This window comes from Pseudochaenichthys georgianus, chromosome 14, assembly GCF_902827115.2.
Source record: "Pseudochaenichthys georgianus chromosome 14, fPseGeo1.2, whole genome shotgun sequence".
NCBI classification, from domain to species: Eukaryota; Metazoa; Chordata; class Actinopteri; order Perciformes; family Channichthyidae; genus Pseudochaenichthys; species Pseudochaenichthys georgianus.
Window position 1 is genome coordinate 29,310,529 of NC_047516.1, and position 20,171 is coordinate 29,330,699.

Below are 20,171 nucleotides of genomic sequence, written 5' to 3' on the forward strand. Positions count from 1 at the left end.
TGGATGGTTCATAATTTAGCAGGAGGTCAGAAATGTATTTTGTGCCTAAACCATTCAAAGCTTTATAAACCAGCAGCAGTATTTTGAAATCTATTCTTTGACACACAGGAAGCCAGTGTAAAGACTTCAGAACAGGAGTGATGTGATCCACTTTCTTAGTGTTAGTGAGGACTCGAGCAGCGGCGTTCTGAATCAGCTGCAACTTTCTAATAGATTTTTTAGTGAGACCTGTGAAGACACCATTGCAGTAGTCGAGTCTACTGAAGATAAAGGCATGGACAAGTTTTTCCAAATCCTGTCTTTTAATCCTAGATATATTCTTTAGGTGATAGTAGGCTGATTTAGTAACTGTTTTAATGTGACTGTTGGAACTCAGGTCAGAGTCCATGACGACACCTAGATTTCTGGCTTTATCTGTTGGTTTGAACATTGCAGACTGAAGCTCAGCGCTAACTTGTATACATTCTGCCTTGGCTCCAAAAACCATTACCTCAGTTGTATCTTTGTTTAATTGGAGAAAGTTCCGACACATCCAGTCATTGATTTGTTCAATGCACTTACTCAGTGTTTGAATTGGAGCATAGTCTCCTGGTGAAATGGTTATGTAAATGTGTGTGTCATCCGCATAGCAATGGTGACTTATTTTGTTGTTTTTCATTATCTGAGCCAGTGGTAGCATGTAGATGTTAAAGAGAAGAGGCCCCAAGATGGAGCCTCCCATGTCATATTTGTCAACTCAGATGTGTATTTACCTATAGAAACAAAGTTGTTTCTGTCCTTTAAGTAGGATTCAAACCAATTTAGAACTGTTTCCGAAAGTCCCACCCAGTTTTCTAGTCGGTCGAGTAATATGTTGTGGTCAACAGTGTCAAACGCAGCACTGAGATCTAATAATACTAACACTGAAGTTCTGCCACTGTCTGTGTTTAAGTGGATGTCATTGAAGACCTTTACAAGAGCAGTCTCAGTGCTGTGGTTTGGACGAAAGCCTGACTGGAACACATCGAAACAACTATTTAAATGCAAGAAATTACTCAGCTGTTGAAAAACTACTTTTTCAATGATTTTACCTAGAAATGGGAGGTTTGATATGGGCCTGTAATTGTTCATTACTGAAGCGTCTAGATTATGCTTCCTTTACCTCAGTTGGAGCAATGGCATCTATAACATTTTTAATTGTTGAATTAAAATGATCTACTAGCTCATTTACTGAGGTGTTAGCAGGGGCAAGTGTGGAAGAAAAATTCTGAGTAAACATTTCTATAGTATTTTCAGTTAAATATCGCTTTGTGGTTACCTCTTTTTGAACATTTTTGTGAACATAAATAGAGCTCTCAAAGAAAACAGGAATGGTCAGAGAGTGCAACATCAGTCACCACAACCTTAGAGATATTCAGACCCTTTGAGATATTTAAGTCCAGAGTGTGCCCCTTATTGTGCGTGGGCTCCGTCACATGCTGAGTCAGTCCATAGCTATCAAGAACACAAAACAGTTCTTTAGCCCCTCTGTCCTGGAGGTTGTCAACATGGATGTTAAAATCACCAACAATGACTAGACGGTCAAAGTCAATACACACTATAGACAGCAGTTCAGTAAAGTCATCAAAAAAGCTTGCACAGTATTTGGGTGGTCTATAGATATTTAGGAACAGAGCTCGAGAGGAGCATAGCAGCTGAAGGGCCACAAAAGAAGCAAAGTTCCCATAAGATGTCTTCCTGCATTAAATTGAATCATTGAACAAAATAGCAACTCCACCTCCTTTCTTATGCATTCTTTCCTGACTCATAAAACTAAAGTTGGGAGGGGTTGATTCAATAAGAACAGCTGCACTGTTATTTTGTTCAATCCAAGTTTCCGTTAAAAATATAAAATCAAGATTGTGCTCAGTGATAAAATCATTGATTAAAAATGTTTTACCTGCCAAAGACCTGACATTTAATAAAGCTAGTTTAAGTTTGTTAAACACACTATCAGTCAGGTTTTTTGTGGCAACCTGTGGCTGACATGGAATCACTGCTAAATTAGATAAACTCACACAAACGTTTGAGCACTTCCTGTGTCTAAGCTGATTCACCGCTCTTAATCTATTACCTATCAACACAGATATCGGCAAAGCTACTGGCAGGCAGGGCCCCGGCATGTCCTGGAAAGAGTTGAGAGTGCCATACGCCCTTGAGCCTGGACCCAGCATATATCAGTCAGTGTTTGAGTTTTTTACACACACATTCTTATCAGGCTTCGGAGACAGCAGTCTTGAAGGGGGGGAGGACGTTTTGGTCCGGATGATTGTGGTAGGCATGGTGACGGGGGTGTTGGTGCGCGTCCAGGGGGAGGAGGTGGTTGACGTAGGCACGGTGACGAAGACGGGGGAGGTGGTGCGCGTCTCTGCTTCTGTGATTTTGATGGCCGTTGTTGAGGAGCGGGGGTAAAGGACATGCTGCCAACCCTGCGCATCGCCTTAGTTTGGTCATTGAATTCCAGGAAGGAATCGGTGCCAACCCTCTGTATCTCCTTCATGTGTTCAACGATCTCCAGGAGGGTGGGCGAGGGTGAAAGGGTGAACGGAGAGTAGAGAGAGCTGTGGGGTGAAGGAAGAGTGTCCTCAGAGGTGATAGGGGGGGGTGAAGGGCGGTGGAGACTCCTCCATTCCATAATCAAGAGATTCCTCAGGTGGGTGCAGTGATAGATTTTCAAGGTTTTCTGCGCGATGTGTTGTGTCTTTCTCTTGTTTTGATTTCTCTTGTTGCTTGTCCTTGGCAGAGGGAACAGATTGATGACGCATGCAGTTGAATATGTTAGAGATAAACAATTTCACTCCTGATTTGTTCAGGCAAACTCCATTTGCCTTAAAAAGATGTCTGCGGTCCCAGAAAAAGTTAAAGTTGTCAATAAAATGGACAGAATGGTCAGTACAGACAGTTGAAAGACAGGTGTTCAGTGCAAACAATCTGCTGAATCTCTCCACTCCTCTTCTGACTGGCGGTAGAGGGCCACTGATGAACACCTCTGCATTTAGAGAGCTGGCCGTTGCCAACAAACATTTAAAGTCTTCTTTCAGCACGTCTGACTGTTGTTTCACAACATCATTTGTTCCAATGTGTAGTACCACATTCTTCACAGTCAGATGTTCAGCCCCAATATGCAGGATCTTCTCAGCCAAGTCAGAGACCACATCCTTGGGAAAACAGAGTACTTTGGTGTTGTTCTTATTACACAGACCTTTTACATCTGTTACAGCAGAGTCACCCACAATCAGAGTTTCAGGCCCAGTGGTTAGCTTTCCCTCTAGCCTTTTACTTTTGGAGTAGCTATTGGTCCTTACCCTGCTGTGTGAAGAGGACAGGTTATCCAGGTCATCAGAAAGAGATCTCCGGTTCTGGGTCAGCGGAGCGTATCTGTTCTGGATTGGCACACTCTGTGGTTTAGGAGGATTGTTTGTAGTTCTCCCTTTAGCAGCTGTCCACTACTGTTTCCGAGTATGAACAGGGGTTGAAGAGGCGCTCTTCCTGGGTGATAACAATGCAGGCCAGCCGGTCGCATCACAGATTTCAGAGCACTGGGCTCTGCCTGTTGTTCGTCCTCCCAAATCCCATGGAAATGATTTACTCTTCGGCCTTGCACCCAGAGAGTTCGAGGGAGGGCTACCACTTGTAGATTTATTACCTGTAAATGTATTACCCGGTACACCGCCCTCCTGTTCCTTGGAATCCTTGTAGCTGCTATCTAGCTTTGAGTTAGCATTCCTTTGTCCATTCTTTTGCAACACTGGTAAAGTGGTGTCATTCCAACCTAGTCCATTCACTTCCACGTTAACTTCCAACCGTTGAATTTTCATTTCCAACACGGCGATCTTCTGTAGAAGTTTGTGGAAGTCATCTGTAGAGAACGGAGGCATTTTGCTGCTAACTAGCTTAAGCTAAATAGCATGCTGTACCAGGCTTTAGCTGTTGCTAGGCCATGCTACTGTAAGACTGAGGTCGTCGTAAAAATATTGAAATATGGCTGAAACCCTCCATCTATTTACGAAGCATAACTGTCCCAGTTATAAGTTAATGTCCAGGAGCCGCTACTCGAAGTTTTCAGAAAAAAAAAAAAAAAAAGGACCAAAAAGTTGTAAAATGCTCAAAAAGCCAGAGTTTATTTCTCTCTTCATTTATTCGACTTAACCGAGACAGACATGTCGTTGATGTGACAGAGCCGATCAGAGGCGGGGCTTAACGAAAACGCAAGTGCGCAAGCTTTATGGGCCCGGATAATTCGGTTACTTTTTATACTCAAGAGTCAGGTCGAGTTGCTTAGCACCACTAAGCAACTTTCAATGGAATCAACCAGGCCCACCTTCAACGCTGTATTTAGCTCCCTTTATACATCCACGGTCCATCTACCTGCTTAAAGACACAAGTTGATTGCCTCCTAAGAATGGCAGAAACACTCAGTCAAAACCAACAGCTTCTATACATCCATGGACAAGGCTACCAATCATCCTCCTGTTGGTTACACACCTGCTCCACCAACCACATTCCCAGGGAGAAACAGTCATGTGGAACCAATCTCAGACCAACACACTGGATAGAAAGCTGGAGCAAAAAGTCCCATTTAAATTCATTTTCAGCAGCATCTATTAGCTCTGCCCCATGCTCTGGTGCATTGTTGTAAACAGAAACAGGGGCATCTCATTTTGCCTCCCCCGCCATGCAAACTGCTGACTGGGTGTTGTGATAATCACACATCTGTGAGCTATTTGTGTCACAGCAATGATTAATGTGGATGTGGATCTTGTCTCTCAAGGGGGCCCTTTGCCAGAGGATTGGAGACTTCACCTGTGGGTGGTCAGTTAGATCTGGGACACAGTTAGAGTCGAGGATCCATTCACTTTTGGAGAAAGGCCTCATCACTCTGTAGTTGTTGCACCACAGGGAGCAGCCATTTGTCTCACAAATGGCCCAAAAGGCTGCTTCACACATTTGGCCCTGAGAAGCTGAATCAGCGCCCACTGAAGAGGGCACATTTTGATCTGTCACGACTTTCATTTTGTGCCCTCCTACATGCAATATTCAAATCAATTGTGAAGTATTGGGAAACAATTATTCCACAGCTCATTATTATCATATTAAAAAGTTCTGACTAATTTACAGTATAATGATCAATTGGGTCATCGTTACAGTATCAAGAATGGTTAATAAGTCATCGTGACGGAACAAAAGCAGTCGTTATGTAACGCAACGAGACATGTAATTATGATTAAAGAACAGCACTGGCCCTATAGGAATATACAGAGCAGACAAGCCTGGTAGCAGTCATGCCGGATTCATACTACAATAGACTAAAGAGATTATAATGTGTGCATACAATTGTGTAATAGCAGCAAAGTGTGCCCATAAAGTGAATTAAAGAGCACACACACAGGCTCATATTTAACGCTGACTGCTGCATATTACTCCCGAGCCAGTAGGCCCGTAGGGATTGTTAAATGTTTTTGGGGCAGGCTAACTAAAATTATTTTTGGGTCAAAAGGGATGTTTTCTCTCCAAAGATGCACACTTGGGCCTGCCAAGAGCACATTGTATGCTGTATTGGACAAAGCTAGCTTGAGCCAGACAAATGATAGTTTTACTAATTTGCTTTCAAAAGCATCTGTGTAGCTGCTCAAAGCACCGTTTTACCCCGAGATTGAAGCTGAAGTTCCTTGTTGGAATACTTGGGATTATTATTACCAATGCTGTCTGGCAATGCTTGTACATTTTAAGGAGATTTTGAATGTTCTTGGTCCGGCATTACGCTCTAAAACCTGCGATCTGTGACATGGTTTTGACAAGATGATACAAAGAATGAGAGAATCAGGTATTAAGCCGTCCACAATTTCTCCACCGAGCGTGCATAAATCTAGCACGAAGTGTTCCTCTAACCCTTGATTACGGTGGAGCCGCTTAGTTAAATGCCAACAGGCAGACTTTACCGTCATGTACACAAACAATCAGCTTAACAGACGGAGCTGCAACAAAGCTTTTTGTACACACACTTCACTGTAATGTTTCCCTGCTCCTTGTTGTCTGTTCCCTCAGAGAGTGTGACAGAAGTGAGGACAAACATCCACGTGACCAGTTTCGGGCCGGTGTCGGATACAGACATGGTGAGTCTGTCTTTCTTCTCTTTTCTTATCCTCACTTTATGACTCATCACATCTAAGCAGGTTATTAATGTTCACGTTACTTGTGATTGTTTAACTTTGACTCAAGTACTTGGAGAGCATTTGTCATTGAGTAGCTTCCTTCGCAGAATAATATAATTTAATTTCTGCGAGGCTTGCACACATAAATGAAAATGTTTGTACATGCATTGTTTTCCCCACTTAAATATTTAGTGACTATTCATTTTCATTGCATACATTCAGTATTTTAGCAACCTTTCATTCAAGACTGAAAAGAAAGCACTTTTTTTACATTTCAGTCGGATTTACTCTACTTGAAATAATGAATTTTCATTAATAATAATAATAATAATAATAATAATAATGAAAACAACCAAACAAAAACAATTCAATTCAACAATATTTCTGATTCAAAAGATCAAGTAATATCCAGTAAGTAAGTATCCAAAAAAACAACCAAAGCAAAGTCTTCCACAATCTCACAGCTATTTTAATGCAATATTCCTGATCTAGAGAGTGTTTACCCTAGCGATATATTTTCTATACATGTTTATCTAATGGCACATGTTCCTCTACTGTCAAGCATGCAACCAATCCCTTCTGGGAGAAAGTTGTTTTAAGTGCACATTAATGTGGCAAAATATAGTCAAATAAAAAAATCAATACTAATGTGACTCGCAGCCGTTTGTCTTGCCGCATTTAGCAAATGTTGATTTCGGATAAAAAATGACTTTAGGAAAATAATCAACTTTAGTGCAGGGGACATTTATATCATTACATTGTATTACATAGCTATGTTTTTTGTAGTCAAAGCGCTTCCTTTTTAAAAAAAAATTCTATTCTGGAGAAATTCCATTGAGCCCCTGATGGCCTGCTATGAACAACAGATGCTGGAGATGGCTCTGGCTTTGTCTTGGGACCTTATGCGGGGTTTGACATGTTTGATCATGCAGCTCTAATTGACTGCCCAGAGCAACGGGTTGCTTCTGTGGCTCAGCACTGAGTTGCCTCGACAGCCTGTGTGACGTGGAAAGATGAGTGGGTCTTGTAGAACTTTGAGTATTTTGGTCTCACCAGGGGGCTATTGTCACGTCTGTACACATAATCTTCTGAAAAAGGCTATTTCTGTCACATAAAGTCCAATTCGTGTTTTATTATTGTGTTGATTTAAGCAGTGGCGTTTTCTCCTGGAGGCCAAGGGAAGCCAGGCTTCCCCTGTTTTTTCGGATTGTAGTTATAATTTTAATTAATAAATAAAAACACTTTGTTTAGTTTCAGAAATTCGCTTTGCTTTACTTTCACGGAACACATTTTTGATGATAACAAACAAATGTAACTAAGTAACATATTTACCAACACATGTTCTACGCCACTACATACTTATATAAGCCGTCATCGCCACGGAGGAGCACACAGCCTCTGTGAGTGAGCGAGAGAGAGAGAACCTTTATCTATTTAATATAGCCTAGTTGTAAAAAATAAAGTAAGAAATTATTCCAATGTGTACTATAGGACAGTAAAAAAATTATTGGTTGTGATCATATTCTAAAGATGTTTCATATGAGTGTTGAGAGCTGTATCCATACATTCATGTTGTGCTCAAAGTGCACCAGATTGATGCTTTTAACTTTTAAAGGAGGTCAGGTCCACCCCCAAATAAAGCAGGTTAAAATTATGAAACTGCATACATTTTATTTTAGTAAACACTGAAAACGGGTCCCACAGACCCAAACAGCACACAAAGGTTAAAGGTAAGCATATAATAATGTTAAAATGTGCTAAATATATACACTGCAAAAAAACAAAAAAAAGAGGAGTAAGAGTAACTCACGACTTGTTTTATTTTTTAAAGTAGCTCTCATCCTAAAAAAGGTTGGAGACCCCTGTTATAGAACGATACATTTGACCATTTTAAGCTTGGCCTACCATTTGATTGGAGCGATGAGGAACAGGTGGGGCTTGAAAAGGCCCACCTGTTCAAAGTGGGGAATGACAGAAAAAGTTTGAGAACCACTGATTTAAGGTCTATCATTTTTTGATTCAAATGTCAATTTCTGAGTTCTTCTAGATGGATTACCTGTTGCATTTATCTGTTACCTGTTTGTTGAACTTGTGAGAGAAAACTATAGGTTACTTACGTAACCCCAGTACTCAGAGTAACATGAAGTGAGATGTCTCACTATGGGATGCGCCTCATCGCGGAGCAAACAGAAGCATCAATCTCATTACGCCAATCCTGATTGGCCGGTGATTCTTGACGTCAACGTCAGGGGAAATCACCCCCTATAAGTAGCCTGCGCCACGACGCATGCGTCATTCAAAATAAGCACCTCTTCTCGCTTCACCATAGCAAGGAGGGCCGTCTGGTGAGACATCTCACTTCATGTTACTCTGAGTACTGGGGTTACGTAAGTAACCTATAGTTCTCATTCATAACACTCCGTTCGATGTCTCACTATGGGATATTGTAGCTCCCGTATTGTCAGACGAGCTTATCTCGAAGATCACCGATCAACCAGAAATGAACAGGTGGAGTCCCGACTCAACAAGGTGCCCAGCACTGCTCGGGCCACGCTTGGAGTGGAGACGTCGAGCCTGTAAAAGCGGACAAAAGTGAGCGACGAAGACCAGCTTGCCGCCGCACAGATATCCTGGATGGAAACACCCTTGAACAAAGCCCAGGATGTAGCCAGGCCCCGAGTCGAGTGAGCCCGCAGACCCAAAGGTGCTTGCAGATTCTGACTCGTATAGGCCAAAGCAATCGCCTCCACGATCCAGTGGGATAGTCGTTGCTTAGTAACAGGCTTACCCTTGTGAGGTTTAGCCCAGGACACGAAGAGTTGGTCATTAAGACGAAGCTCTTTTCATATGTCCATATATGTGTGCAAAGCCCGGACTGGACACAATAGATCCCGCTGCTGCTCCCCGGAGGAAACCAGCTGCGGAGGAAATGCCTCAATGTCAATCGGGGTACACGAACCAACCACCTTTGGTGTAAAGGCAGGGTTGGGTTTCAACAACACTCTCGTTTGCCCTGGGGCGAACTGAGTGCATGAGGGATGTACAGACAGTGCATGGATATCACTGACCCGTTTAGCGGATGCCAGGGCCAGTAACAGCACTGTCTTGAGTGACAGATGTTTCATGTCAGCTCCCTCCAGGGGTTCAAATGGGGTCATTTTGAGCCCATTTAAAACCGCTGCCAGGTCCCATAAGGGCACCAGCGATCTGGAGACAGGGAGGAGCCTGCGAGCTCCCTTCATAAAACGGAAAACCAAAGGATGTTGGCTAGCCGTCTTACCCTCAAAGCCCACATGCAGTGATGTACCTGAACGCGTTCAATGAACGATCGTTCATGAACGCGTTCATATTTTGGGCGAACGTGAACTGAACGTACTGTATTTCCGCTAGATGAACGTAATTGAGAACGCGTTCATTCTCAGCGCTGTATAACGGCGTTCAAAAGTGCGTTCATTCTCAGCACTGTATTATAACGGCGTTCAAAAGTGTGCCAGATTTCATATGCCTTTCAGCCGAAAACCCAGTTAAAACACACCGTAAACAGGCTTCAAAATAATGCGGAAAACCACCCAATCTGGCAACAGCAAGCTGCCTGTGACGCGTACGCGCCTTTCACCCCTGGCTGTCGCACTAAAATATAAATATACTAAATATATCAGACTCCTCACAACAAACAATGTGGAACCGCGGAACCGGCGAGCATTGAATGAAGGAATTAATTAGTATGGACGAAGCCGAGAGCAGCTGCAGCAGCACTCGCTCAGAGTGAGACTAAAAATTGCTAGTCAAAATACCAATACCACAGGAATTTTTTTTAAAGCAATATTTGTAGTGGCCCGAGCGGGCAAGTGGAAAGTACGTTATGCTGGCCCGGGGTTTCTAAATAGTGCTTCCGGGCCAGCGGGCCATTTATAATGTCGAGCCCTGCGTAGTGTATTATATAGGTTTCAGTGCATGTAAATCAGGGGTGGGGAACCTCCGGCCTCCGGGCCGTATACGGCCCGCGAGACAATTTGGTACGGCCCTCGAGGTAATTTATAAACACACGCAAAAAATAAAAAAATGAAAGAAATCTAGACCGCAAAAAAATTAAACAAGCAGTGCCTATTTTTCCTGGCCAAGGTCAGGGTCCTTGAACACAACACGAGCCTAACGTGTCATCACGTGGTATATGTCTCGACTGACAGGGGTGCAGTTCTGACGGAGAGCACCAGAACGCCACTCCAGCACTTCAGAAATTGCAGTACCGATAAGTCCATACACATGCCGCAGTTTCTGCGTGTCTGTGTCTTTAGTTGAAAGCCCAGTTGCGATCTGCTCATCTGTCATACTGATCAGACAGTCCATATCAGTGTCCATATCTTTCTGTTTTGGTGGTCACGCCACACCCTGCACGTGCATGCATACGCGACTAACGCGAGTCATGGTGAGATATCTGGATTAAGAGGTTGCTTTTTCTTTTCACAGAATGAAATGAATGGGCTGTGATTTTAGTTTTTTTAAGCAGAGGTGAATAACTTGTACGGCCCTCTGAGGATATTGTAAAAATTGAAATGGCCCTTGAGAGGAAAAAGGTTCCCCACCCCTGCTCTACGGCGTCGGCGTATGAGCATTTAAAAGAGTTTTACGTTAAAGTCAGTACTGACTCAGACGGAAAAAATCAAACATTTGCCTGTAAACTGTGTCCGCCCGGTTTGAAAAAGCAAGTCCGTACATCGACGACGTCGACAACAAACCTTAAACGGCACATTGAGAATAAGCACACGACTAGCCTTTCACGGTATGTGCGAGTGGCGAATAAAAAAGAGAGCCAAAACAGATCCACTACCACCCAAATCCCATTAACATCGTACAGGAGACAAATAATAGCTCGCAGCAACGTATTGAAAAAATAACTATAAACTATAAATTAGTTCATTTTTGAAACCATGAACTTTAGTTCAACATTTTGAATTATGAACTATGAACTGAACTAGTTCATTTTAAAAATTGTGAACTGTGAACTGAACTAGTTCATGTAGAAAGTGAACTTTCCCAACACTGCCCACATGGCATGCAGCAATAGCAGCCAGGTACACCTTGATCGTGGAGAAAGCTCTGTGTTTATCGATCAAGTCCTGTAGGAATGATAAAATCACCCCGACAGGACATTGAAAAGAGATGTGCCCTTCTTGAAGGCACCACTCCTCAAACACCCTCCACTTACAGTCGTAAAGAGACCTGGTGGAGGAAGCTCTCGCACTCTGAATAGTGTTTATCACCTTCTGAGGGAGTCCCACTGTATTCAGATTGTACCACTCACGGGTCAGGCCCATAGTGCCCCGTGCTCTGGGCGTGGGTGAAGGATCGCCCCCCCCGCCTGAGACAAACTGTCCCTGCGTGGTGGGGGCTGCCACGGCTGCCCGCACAACAGCTGATATATCCCCGCCAGCCCGTATATTGCGGGCTAGGGTGGAAACATCAGAGTAAGTGTGTGGCGTTGCTCCTTCACTCTGGCCAGAATTAAGGGGAACAGAGCCAGGGGTGGGAGCGAGTACAGAGGACCCGGAGGTCAATCGTGTACGAGTGCGTCCCCGCCTAACGGTGCGTTTAAATCGTGCATTAAAGAGAACAGCTGTCATTGAGCATTTTCTCCCCTTGCGAACAGACTTAACGTGGCTCCGCCGTAACGCACCCACAGCGGACTCTCGATCCTTGGATGAGGAGTCCAGTCTGCATAGAGTGGTGCACCCTTTGACAGTAATTCTGTCCCTAGGTGCATAACACCCGGTACTTGTGTCGTTCTCAGAGAGAGGAGACGTCTGCCGCTCCAAGGGATCAGTTTGTGTGCCAGTGTGTGTGACTGGAGACAACGCAATCTCCCCTGGCGGTTCATACACGATATCGTGTTGTCTATCCTCACGGGGACATGAAGTCCTCTGAGAGACGGCAGGAAGCGTTTTTGGGTGGGGAACACCGCTAAAAGCTCCGGGTAATTTACGCGTGCCCGCTGGAAGTCTCTGTTCTAGAGACCTCTCACCGGGCGACCTTCGTAAGTCCCCTGTCAGCCCGTCTGACCTGCGTCCGTGGTGACCACCTTCCGTGAAAGGACTGCACCCGTAGGCGCGTCCCGCACTGGAAAAGTCGGGTGTAGTACCACTACGCATTTCATAATCACCAAAACTCTCCGTAAGCCGTGGCGTTCGGGGTTTTGTTTTATTATGAGGCCCATGTTGAGCGGGTGCTTTACGAGGACATTTTCCTCCGTAATCTGACTCCGCTCGGTTGGCTTTATAGATAAAACCCTTCTTTCTAGGAGAGAGAGAACCTTTCTCTCCAGAATGTGGGTTGACTCTCACTGGGTTTGTGAAAACAGATCAATTATAACTGTTTTGAGAAGCCCAGGCAGACATCGTGAGTATCTCCTGCTGTATGCTCCTTAGAGCCAGCTGGGATGTCACTCTTACGGCTCCGACCGGCACTGCGCATGTGCGTGACGGAGGTGCCTTTTCAGCTCCAGCCGGTACTGCGCATGTGTGTGCCGGTGGTGCCCTCACGGCTCCAGTCGGCACTGCGCCTGCGCGTGTCGGTGGTGCCCTTAAAGCCCCGGCCGGCACTGCGCATGTGTGTGGCGGTGGCTTCATGGACCCGTCAATAATCCGTCCTTTGAGAGATGCCGTAGCTGCTCTTGAAAGGGGAAGGATTGACGGGCCGTTCTTTGCAGCTCTAGCCGGCACTGCGTACGCACGTGGCGGTGGTGCCTTCACAGACCCGTTTATTATCCGCCTTTTGAGAGAGGCCGTAGCTGCTGTCAGAAGGGGATTTATGGTTAACGGACTGTTTATTGTCTTTCTTTTCATTTTTTTGAGCTGCGCCCTTGGCCGGAGCCTGGATGCGTCAGCGGAAAATGGTTTATTCAGACAATAACGATGTGACATGTGTTTTGTGCGGACTTGAGGATGGCGTTGAGGCATCTCTCGAGGCGGCGGGGACACATTTAGAGCCGGGGAAGGAACTTCCAGCTCCGTCACGGAGGGGAGAAGGAGGGGCTGTCAGGCCGCTCGCTTCTTCTTCCTCGCCTGCTGGCCGAAATTCTGGGTCGGCTGTGCCTGGGCTACAGCCGGAACCAGAGATTTTCTAGACCAACTCGCCCTCGTCTCCTGCCTGGGCTGGGGACTCGGGGCGGGCTGCGCCCTCTGCTGTCCTGGTACTTTGAATCCAGCAGAGCGCGGTGCAGCGTGGGCGAAGGGCCGCCGTTGCAAAGGCCGCGGCTGGACCCTTCGAGGGAGACAAAGGTGGAGAGCCTCATCTTCCTTCTTTTTCGACTCGCACTTCCTCTGCATGGAAGCGAGAGCGGAGCCGAAAATCCCCTCGGGAACGATGGGCATGTCAAGCACATCTTCCTTTTCCCGGTCTGGGAGGTTGGTGAGGTTGAGCCATCTAGCTCTTTCCTGCACCACCATAATCCCCATTACCTTGCCCGTGGCCTGGACGGCGCAGCATTGGACACGGAGACAAATGTCTGTGACCGCGGCTATCTCGTCCAGAGTGGCCGGTCCAGGATTGCTCGACATATCCTCACAGAGCTCCGCTTGGTATGCGGTTAGCATCGAGGAAACGTTCAGAGCCCTGGCGGACAATGCTGCGGCTCTGTAGGACCGTTCCGTCATGGTAGACTGGAATCGGTCCGTTTTCGCTGGCAGCGTGGGGTTCCTGCTTGGCGGCTGGCCCATCCTCGGTAGGAGGTGGGCTGCCACCAGCGGTTCCATAGGTGGTATGTGGAGCAGGCCAAGCCTCTCCATACCGTCACAGTCAAGGGAGTGAGCACCCTGGATTGGGGCCTTGTTGCTAAAGGGCCGGTCTCTCCACGAGACCGACACCTCATCCAACATCTCCGGGAAGACCGGGAGGAGTTGCCTCTTTGCCCTCGTTGTTTGGGAAAAAAGTTTTCCCTCGTAACGGGACCTGGAGGTCTCCTTGGCCACTTCGGGCCATGGGATGTCTAGTTTGGCTGCAGCGCGCTGACACACGGCTTGTAGGTCCATACTGAGACAGGGCGAAGCTGGTGTGCTGTCGCCCGGGGGAGCAGCCATCGCTCCCGGCTTTGCAGCCTGAATCGATGACATGAAGATGTCGTCTTCCTGCTCATCCGAGTCAGATAGGAGGAACTCAGAGGTGTACTCTTCGTCCTCCATGCAGTCTAACTCCAGGACATCTTCCGCGGGTGAAACCGTGGTGAGGTCCAGTCGGGAGCCCCAGCTTGGTATAGCGTGGGGCCCCGTTCCCGCGTTTCTTGCCGCCACCGGATCTCGGCCTGATATGGCGCGGGATTCCGGTTCTGCGGGTGCCGCTGTCGGTGAGCCCCAGACCGCAGTGAGGGGCTCCACCTCTGCGGCAGACGTCCCCGTGTCTTGATTGCCGGTCGGCGGATCAGTGGACATGAGGGGGTCCCGTCCCGACAGGTTAACTTGTTGCGCTAACCTTCGGTGGAGGCTCTTCACGGTGAGGCGGGCACAATGTCAGCACGAGCCGGGGTTGTCGATGGCCTCCTGGGCGTGTTCCAGCCCGAGGCAGGACGAACAGATCTGGTGTGAGTCTGTGCCTGACACTTTCAACCCGCAACCGCAGCGCCGAGCCTCCGAGTTCCTGACTCCTCTGGTGTGAGGGGGAGAGGCACCCATCTCGTTCGCCGTGAGGCGTGGAGAGGGTCCGCTCATGACAGGTACGTTCGAGAAAAATTGTTTTACCGATCTGTCTTTAATCCGGGGGGAAAAAGGACAGCGTGGGTCTTTTTTCTCTCAAGGATATTACCTGGTATGGTAATATTCCTGTAATCCTTTTCTCTTCCGTGGAAGAGAGAAGAAAAAAGTGTCCTCGCTACCGTGGTGTCGGTAGTGAGGGAAAAAACACAAGTTAGCAACTGGTGTGTTGCTAACTTGAAGTCAAAACCTTACCTCCTCCAGAGGAAGAACGGCGAGGTTGACTATAATACTCTTCTGTGAGAGAATCGGGTAGCCGGCTAACGCCCGTTGACCGAAAATTAGCTTTGGGTTCAGTCTGTGGACTGTTAAGCTAGCCCGGCTACCGTTCGAGATGTGCTCTGAAGCGAGAAGAGGTGTTTGAATGACGCATGCGTCGTGGCGCAGGCTACTTATAGGGGGTGATTTCCCCTGACGTTGACGTCAAGAATCACCGGCCAATCAGGATTGGCGTAATGAGATTGATGCTTCTGTTTGCTCCGCGATGAGGCGCATCCCATAGTGAGACATCGAACGGAGTGTTATGAATGAGAACTAAAGGTGTTTTATTCGTGTTATGTTGGTGTTATGTTCTCTGTCAATATCTGACAAATGTTTCACCCCTCGAGTGGTAGCCTATTTTTGAGTCCACATAGCTCAAACTTCAAGAGCGTTATGTCAAGTAACAACTTCCAAGTCAAGTCATAACTGTGGCAGAGACCATATTCAACATTTGTTATATATAAACTTTTCACTCGGCTATTCTGATTAAGGGGCTTGTATCATTTTCAAGTCATTCACACACTCACAAACTAGGTATAGCTATATTTCAAAACTTTATTATATTTACCATTTCATATTAACTGCACTGAAATTCCGGCGTGATTGATTTATAAGCCTACAAACATTTATCATTCCAACTCTGGTTGACATGTGGCCAACTGAATAGAAAATATATATGTGTCCTTTGATTACATAGCTCACATGCACTGTACAATGCAGGTCAATAGAAGAGTGAGGAGAAGAAAACAAACTATGTATTGCACACCCAGAGGTGTACATTGGAAAATTGCAGTTTCTTGATTTACTATTTTTCCGTGCAAGTCATTAATATCTCGTTTATCTTGGGGGAAGAAATACTTAGATTTATCAGTCAGTGTTTAATATGCTTGAATAAGGAGGGCCCTGGACCTTTCTCTATGAAGTAACATGTTAACATAAGGCAGTCCAATAAACAACACTGCAAAGAGATGCAAAAAGAGAAACAAAATGACTTAAAGGAGTATTTAAACATCTAGAAATGGAAGCAAAACAACCACAAAGACATGCAAAATATCGATTGAATGACCAGAAAGAAATGCAGAATAGCCACAAACAGAAAATGAAATGACCATGTAAAATTATAATTTTTAAAACAACAGTCTTATTTCTATGTAGCTGGGGTGGTAGCCATTTAAATCGTATGGGGCAATTGTTTATTATCCATCCATGGCTGTCAGGTTACAAAATGGTTGATGGTATATTCTTTCCGAATAAAAGAAATTTGGCATTTAGTACACTAAATAAAGACAGAATATATTGTAGAGAAATGGCTTTAAACATGAGTCTGATGATCACAGTTGTACTAATTTAATAATATTTCACCATTGAAAGTCTCTAGCTGGCCCCTGCCTTTGAGAAACAATGTCTCCTATTTTGAGGACACAGCTCCGACCACAGTATGTTAAACTAGATTTGAGTGAGTGTTTGCTTTTCTTATTGACCTTATTACAATAGATGTTGTTCAGCAGATATTACCTTTGGGGTCTCTCAGGGCTCAATGCTAGAACCAATTTCTTTGTTCTCTTCACATACTCCACTTGGCAATGTCATGGATCATCGCACAGAGTACACACAGAGTCTCACATGATGGCTGTACAGGATATGCTGTACAGGACATGCTGTACACTTGTGGTAATATTTGGATATTGGGAGTACAGCAGGTGCTCTATGTCCTATGATCAATACTTGTAGCTGTCAAGAAATGCTAGTGTTCCCATTAGTGCTGTCAAAATTATCGCGTTAACGGCGGTAATTAATTGCGTTAAAATATTTAACGCATTTAACGCATGTGCAGAAAGGCCCGCCCCTATACGTGCCACCAGTGGCAGCGCCAGGGTATGGCTGGGGTAGGCTACACCCATACCAAGAAATGGCTTTGCCCTACCATGAAAAATTATGTTAAAGTAAGCAAAATAAAGTCTGCCAACTCGCGGAGTAAATTGCACAGACAGCAGTTAGTAAGATTGATTTCAGTAGCCACGGTTTTGAAAACTTTTGCACTTCTCAATAGAACATCTTTGATAATGTCTTCTGGCCAATCAGAATCAAGATAACGGGGCGTCGTGTTGTTGCAGGAAGTCCCGACGGAGAATACTTTTGCTGTAGTACAGGGGTGCACATAACTGGTGTGCGTAATCTGAAATGCGTACCGTCACTTGTGTCACAAAGCGCATTTGCGTACCGACGTACTTGTGAAGCTTTTCCAGAAGGCGGTTAGATCACCGGACGACAGAGTCGGTCTCCGTGTGCACAGACAGGGCTGCTGTTAACGTCGGTCTGTTCAACAGAACTGTGCCAAAACTACGCCAACCGGCTGCAGAGGGAGACTCCCCCCCCCCTTCACTGGAGAACTGCGCTCAAACAGCTGATCACAACGTTCACACTCTGTGGTCATGAAGTACTCCACTAGCCCCCCCCCCTCTGTCGACTTTCCTGAAGTACTCCCCCGTTGATAGAAATCAACACGTAATGAATTAAGACCCCACGGTTTGATGATTGATAGGTGTGTGGGTTGTCTTTCATTTTGACATGCAGAAAAATGTTATAATAAACATAGATACTGTATGTTAAATGGATATATCCGCCTGCTTTCATTTATCTTTCCATTCCCACAACAATATACATAAAGAAATGGCATATTTTGGACATAGTTCGAATGGTGATTAATCATGATTAATTAATTTTTAAGCTGTGATTAATCTGATTAAAAATTGTAATCGTTTGACAGCCCTAGTTCCCATATGTGAAAACAAAAAATTCAACATATCGAATTTTCTTACATTTTTGCATCACTTAGCGTTAGATGATGTTAGGATTTCACTGATCATTACCCAGGAAAGGCTCTGGCTCTACGCTGCATTTTCTGTCTATCTGTACATGAACACTGCATAAACGCTTCGAGCTTTTTCTTTTAAGATTTCCCAAGGTTTAGCATCACAAAATGATCAGGCTTAGCCTTCAAGAAGCGTCACACTTCAGAACAGACTTTGTATCTTGTTAACACATTGCAAGTCTGTAAATATAGTCAAAGCAATGTACACTACATACAGTATGCTTCACATCTGTTCTATATGTGGAGTATAAAGCAATATCGATTTTGATTCATATTTTCCATGTGTACATCGAGTGAACGCATCAAAGAGGTCCGCCGGATAATTTGACATGTTAATCAGTGAATAACCCTTTGTAAGCATTTCAGTTCAATCTTTATTTTTACAACAATGCAAAAGTAAGAAGATTCATATCTGCACTTGGGAAAGGACAATATCGAATTTAAATGAGAAAAACTCAAGAAGAGGATCCTGGAGAACTTTTGTTATCGAGTTAATCCAACATATTCTCACGTCTTGTTTTATATCATGGAAGCAAAGTGAATATTAAAATATAACTTTTAAAATGCAGAGACTATTTAAGAAAGAATAAACTCTGTGTTTCTATTTTTGTATTTTTATTCATGCCGGGGGACCTTTTTATTTGGGATGAACTTATTTAACATTGTTTGTTTTGAAATTGAAAATCACGTGTCCCATCTGTGATGCAATACAAATACTAACTAAATGTCATTTAAAGTGATGTGTATTATTTAAGTGCCAAAAAGCATATTACATTTGAGTTTTTTTATTTAATTTAACATATTTTGATTTATGTGGAGAACATTGAGATCACATACTCCCATAAATTATTCTGACGTTATCTGCAAGAAATCGTACTAATATGAAAGTAGAATTTAATAGAGCTTCCATGTTAGATTTCACAATATCCACAGTAAAAAAAAAGGGTTCTGAGACCATCTAAGTAGAGAAGGGAATCAGAAAACAAGCCCAAAATTATACAGTACAGTGAGCAACTGTGGATAGTTTGCTGCACTAAATAAGAACTGTACTGTAGGTCTCGACTCTGGACTTCAATAATGAGTGGCCTGAATCTCTGACATGTGCATCCGTTTCCAAAAGGCAGAGCATCCTCAGAGTGAGTGGGTGGCTCGGATTTAATTTTGAGTTCAAAGAATAACAAGCATTTGCAAGCGCAGAGCTGCACCAGGTATTTTGATTGGCTGAATGTGTGCTGCACTGAGGGGCGAGTTGTTTAAAAAGTATTTGGGCTTTGAGAACACAGAGTTCTGGTATTCAGAGTCGATGAAAGCGATTCTACAGTAGGTCAGGGTCGTGCGTTAGTGTTTTCTGGTTCATGAGTTTCCCAGCTACAGAGTTCAAAGAGTTGGATGTGATTTTTGGAGTGTGGAGCAGGACAGCCGCGGAGTATTGGGCATTGAAGTAAACTGTTCTGAGAAACTAAAGCATAGACCGGTTTTCTAGGTCAGTGAAAGTAGAGGAAATGACTAATCCTGGGGGTCTTTCAGAGGTGGAAAGAAACTTTTAAAGTCATTTCCCTGATGTGTTCCCCAGAGGAAAGTTCTGTATCAGAGACAACTCAGAGTTTAATTAAGGACAGCTATAGTTATTAAAATAAAGTGAGGAAGCTGTATTGTTTAGTCTACTTCTTGTTATGTTGTAACTGCGTCATTGTTTGGTCAGAGCTAGTTTACCTCCAGGTTCGTTTAACGTGTAATTAAAAAAACCTTGATAACTCAATAAAAAGCTTTTAATTGAAAGTAATTTCTCACAATACACTTATTTACCCACATACATGCTACCATTTCTTTTGATGCACTGCAGGAAACTAAGGTACTATAGGTACTCTCAATGGTACATTTATCAGCATTTATTTCAATATGGAAACAGAAGAACTTCCACATTTTTGGCATAAATTACACTGAACAAAAATATAAACACAACACTTTTGTTTTTGCTCCCATTTTTCGATGGGAGATGAACTCAAAGATCTAAAACATTTTCTATATACACAAAATAACAATTTCTCTCAAATTGTTCACAAATCTGAAAAAATGTGTGATAGTGAGCACTTCTCCTTTGCCGAGATAATCCATCCCACCTCACAGGTG

General features: G+C 44.3%; 1 protein-coding gene across 2 annotated transcripts in view; it reads left to right on the forward strand.

Moving 5' to 3' along the window:
* The window catches only part of gabra3 (gamma-aminobutyric acid type A receptor subunit alpha3), a 175,453-nt gene that overhangs the window by 109,928 nt on the left and 45,354 nt on the right, over positions 1 to 20,171 (forward strand). For both annotated transcript variants that reach the window (XM_034099567.1, XM_034099568.1), the window contains exon 4: positions 6,064 to 6,131. In XM_034099567.1, coding sequence (XP_033955458.1) covers positions 6,064 to 6,131 — 68 coding nt within the window. The remainder of the gene's footprint in view (positions 1 to 6,063; positions 6,132 to 20,171) is intronic.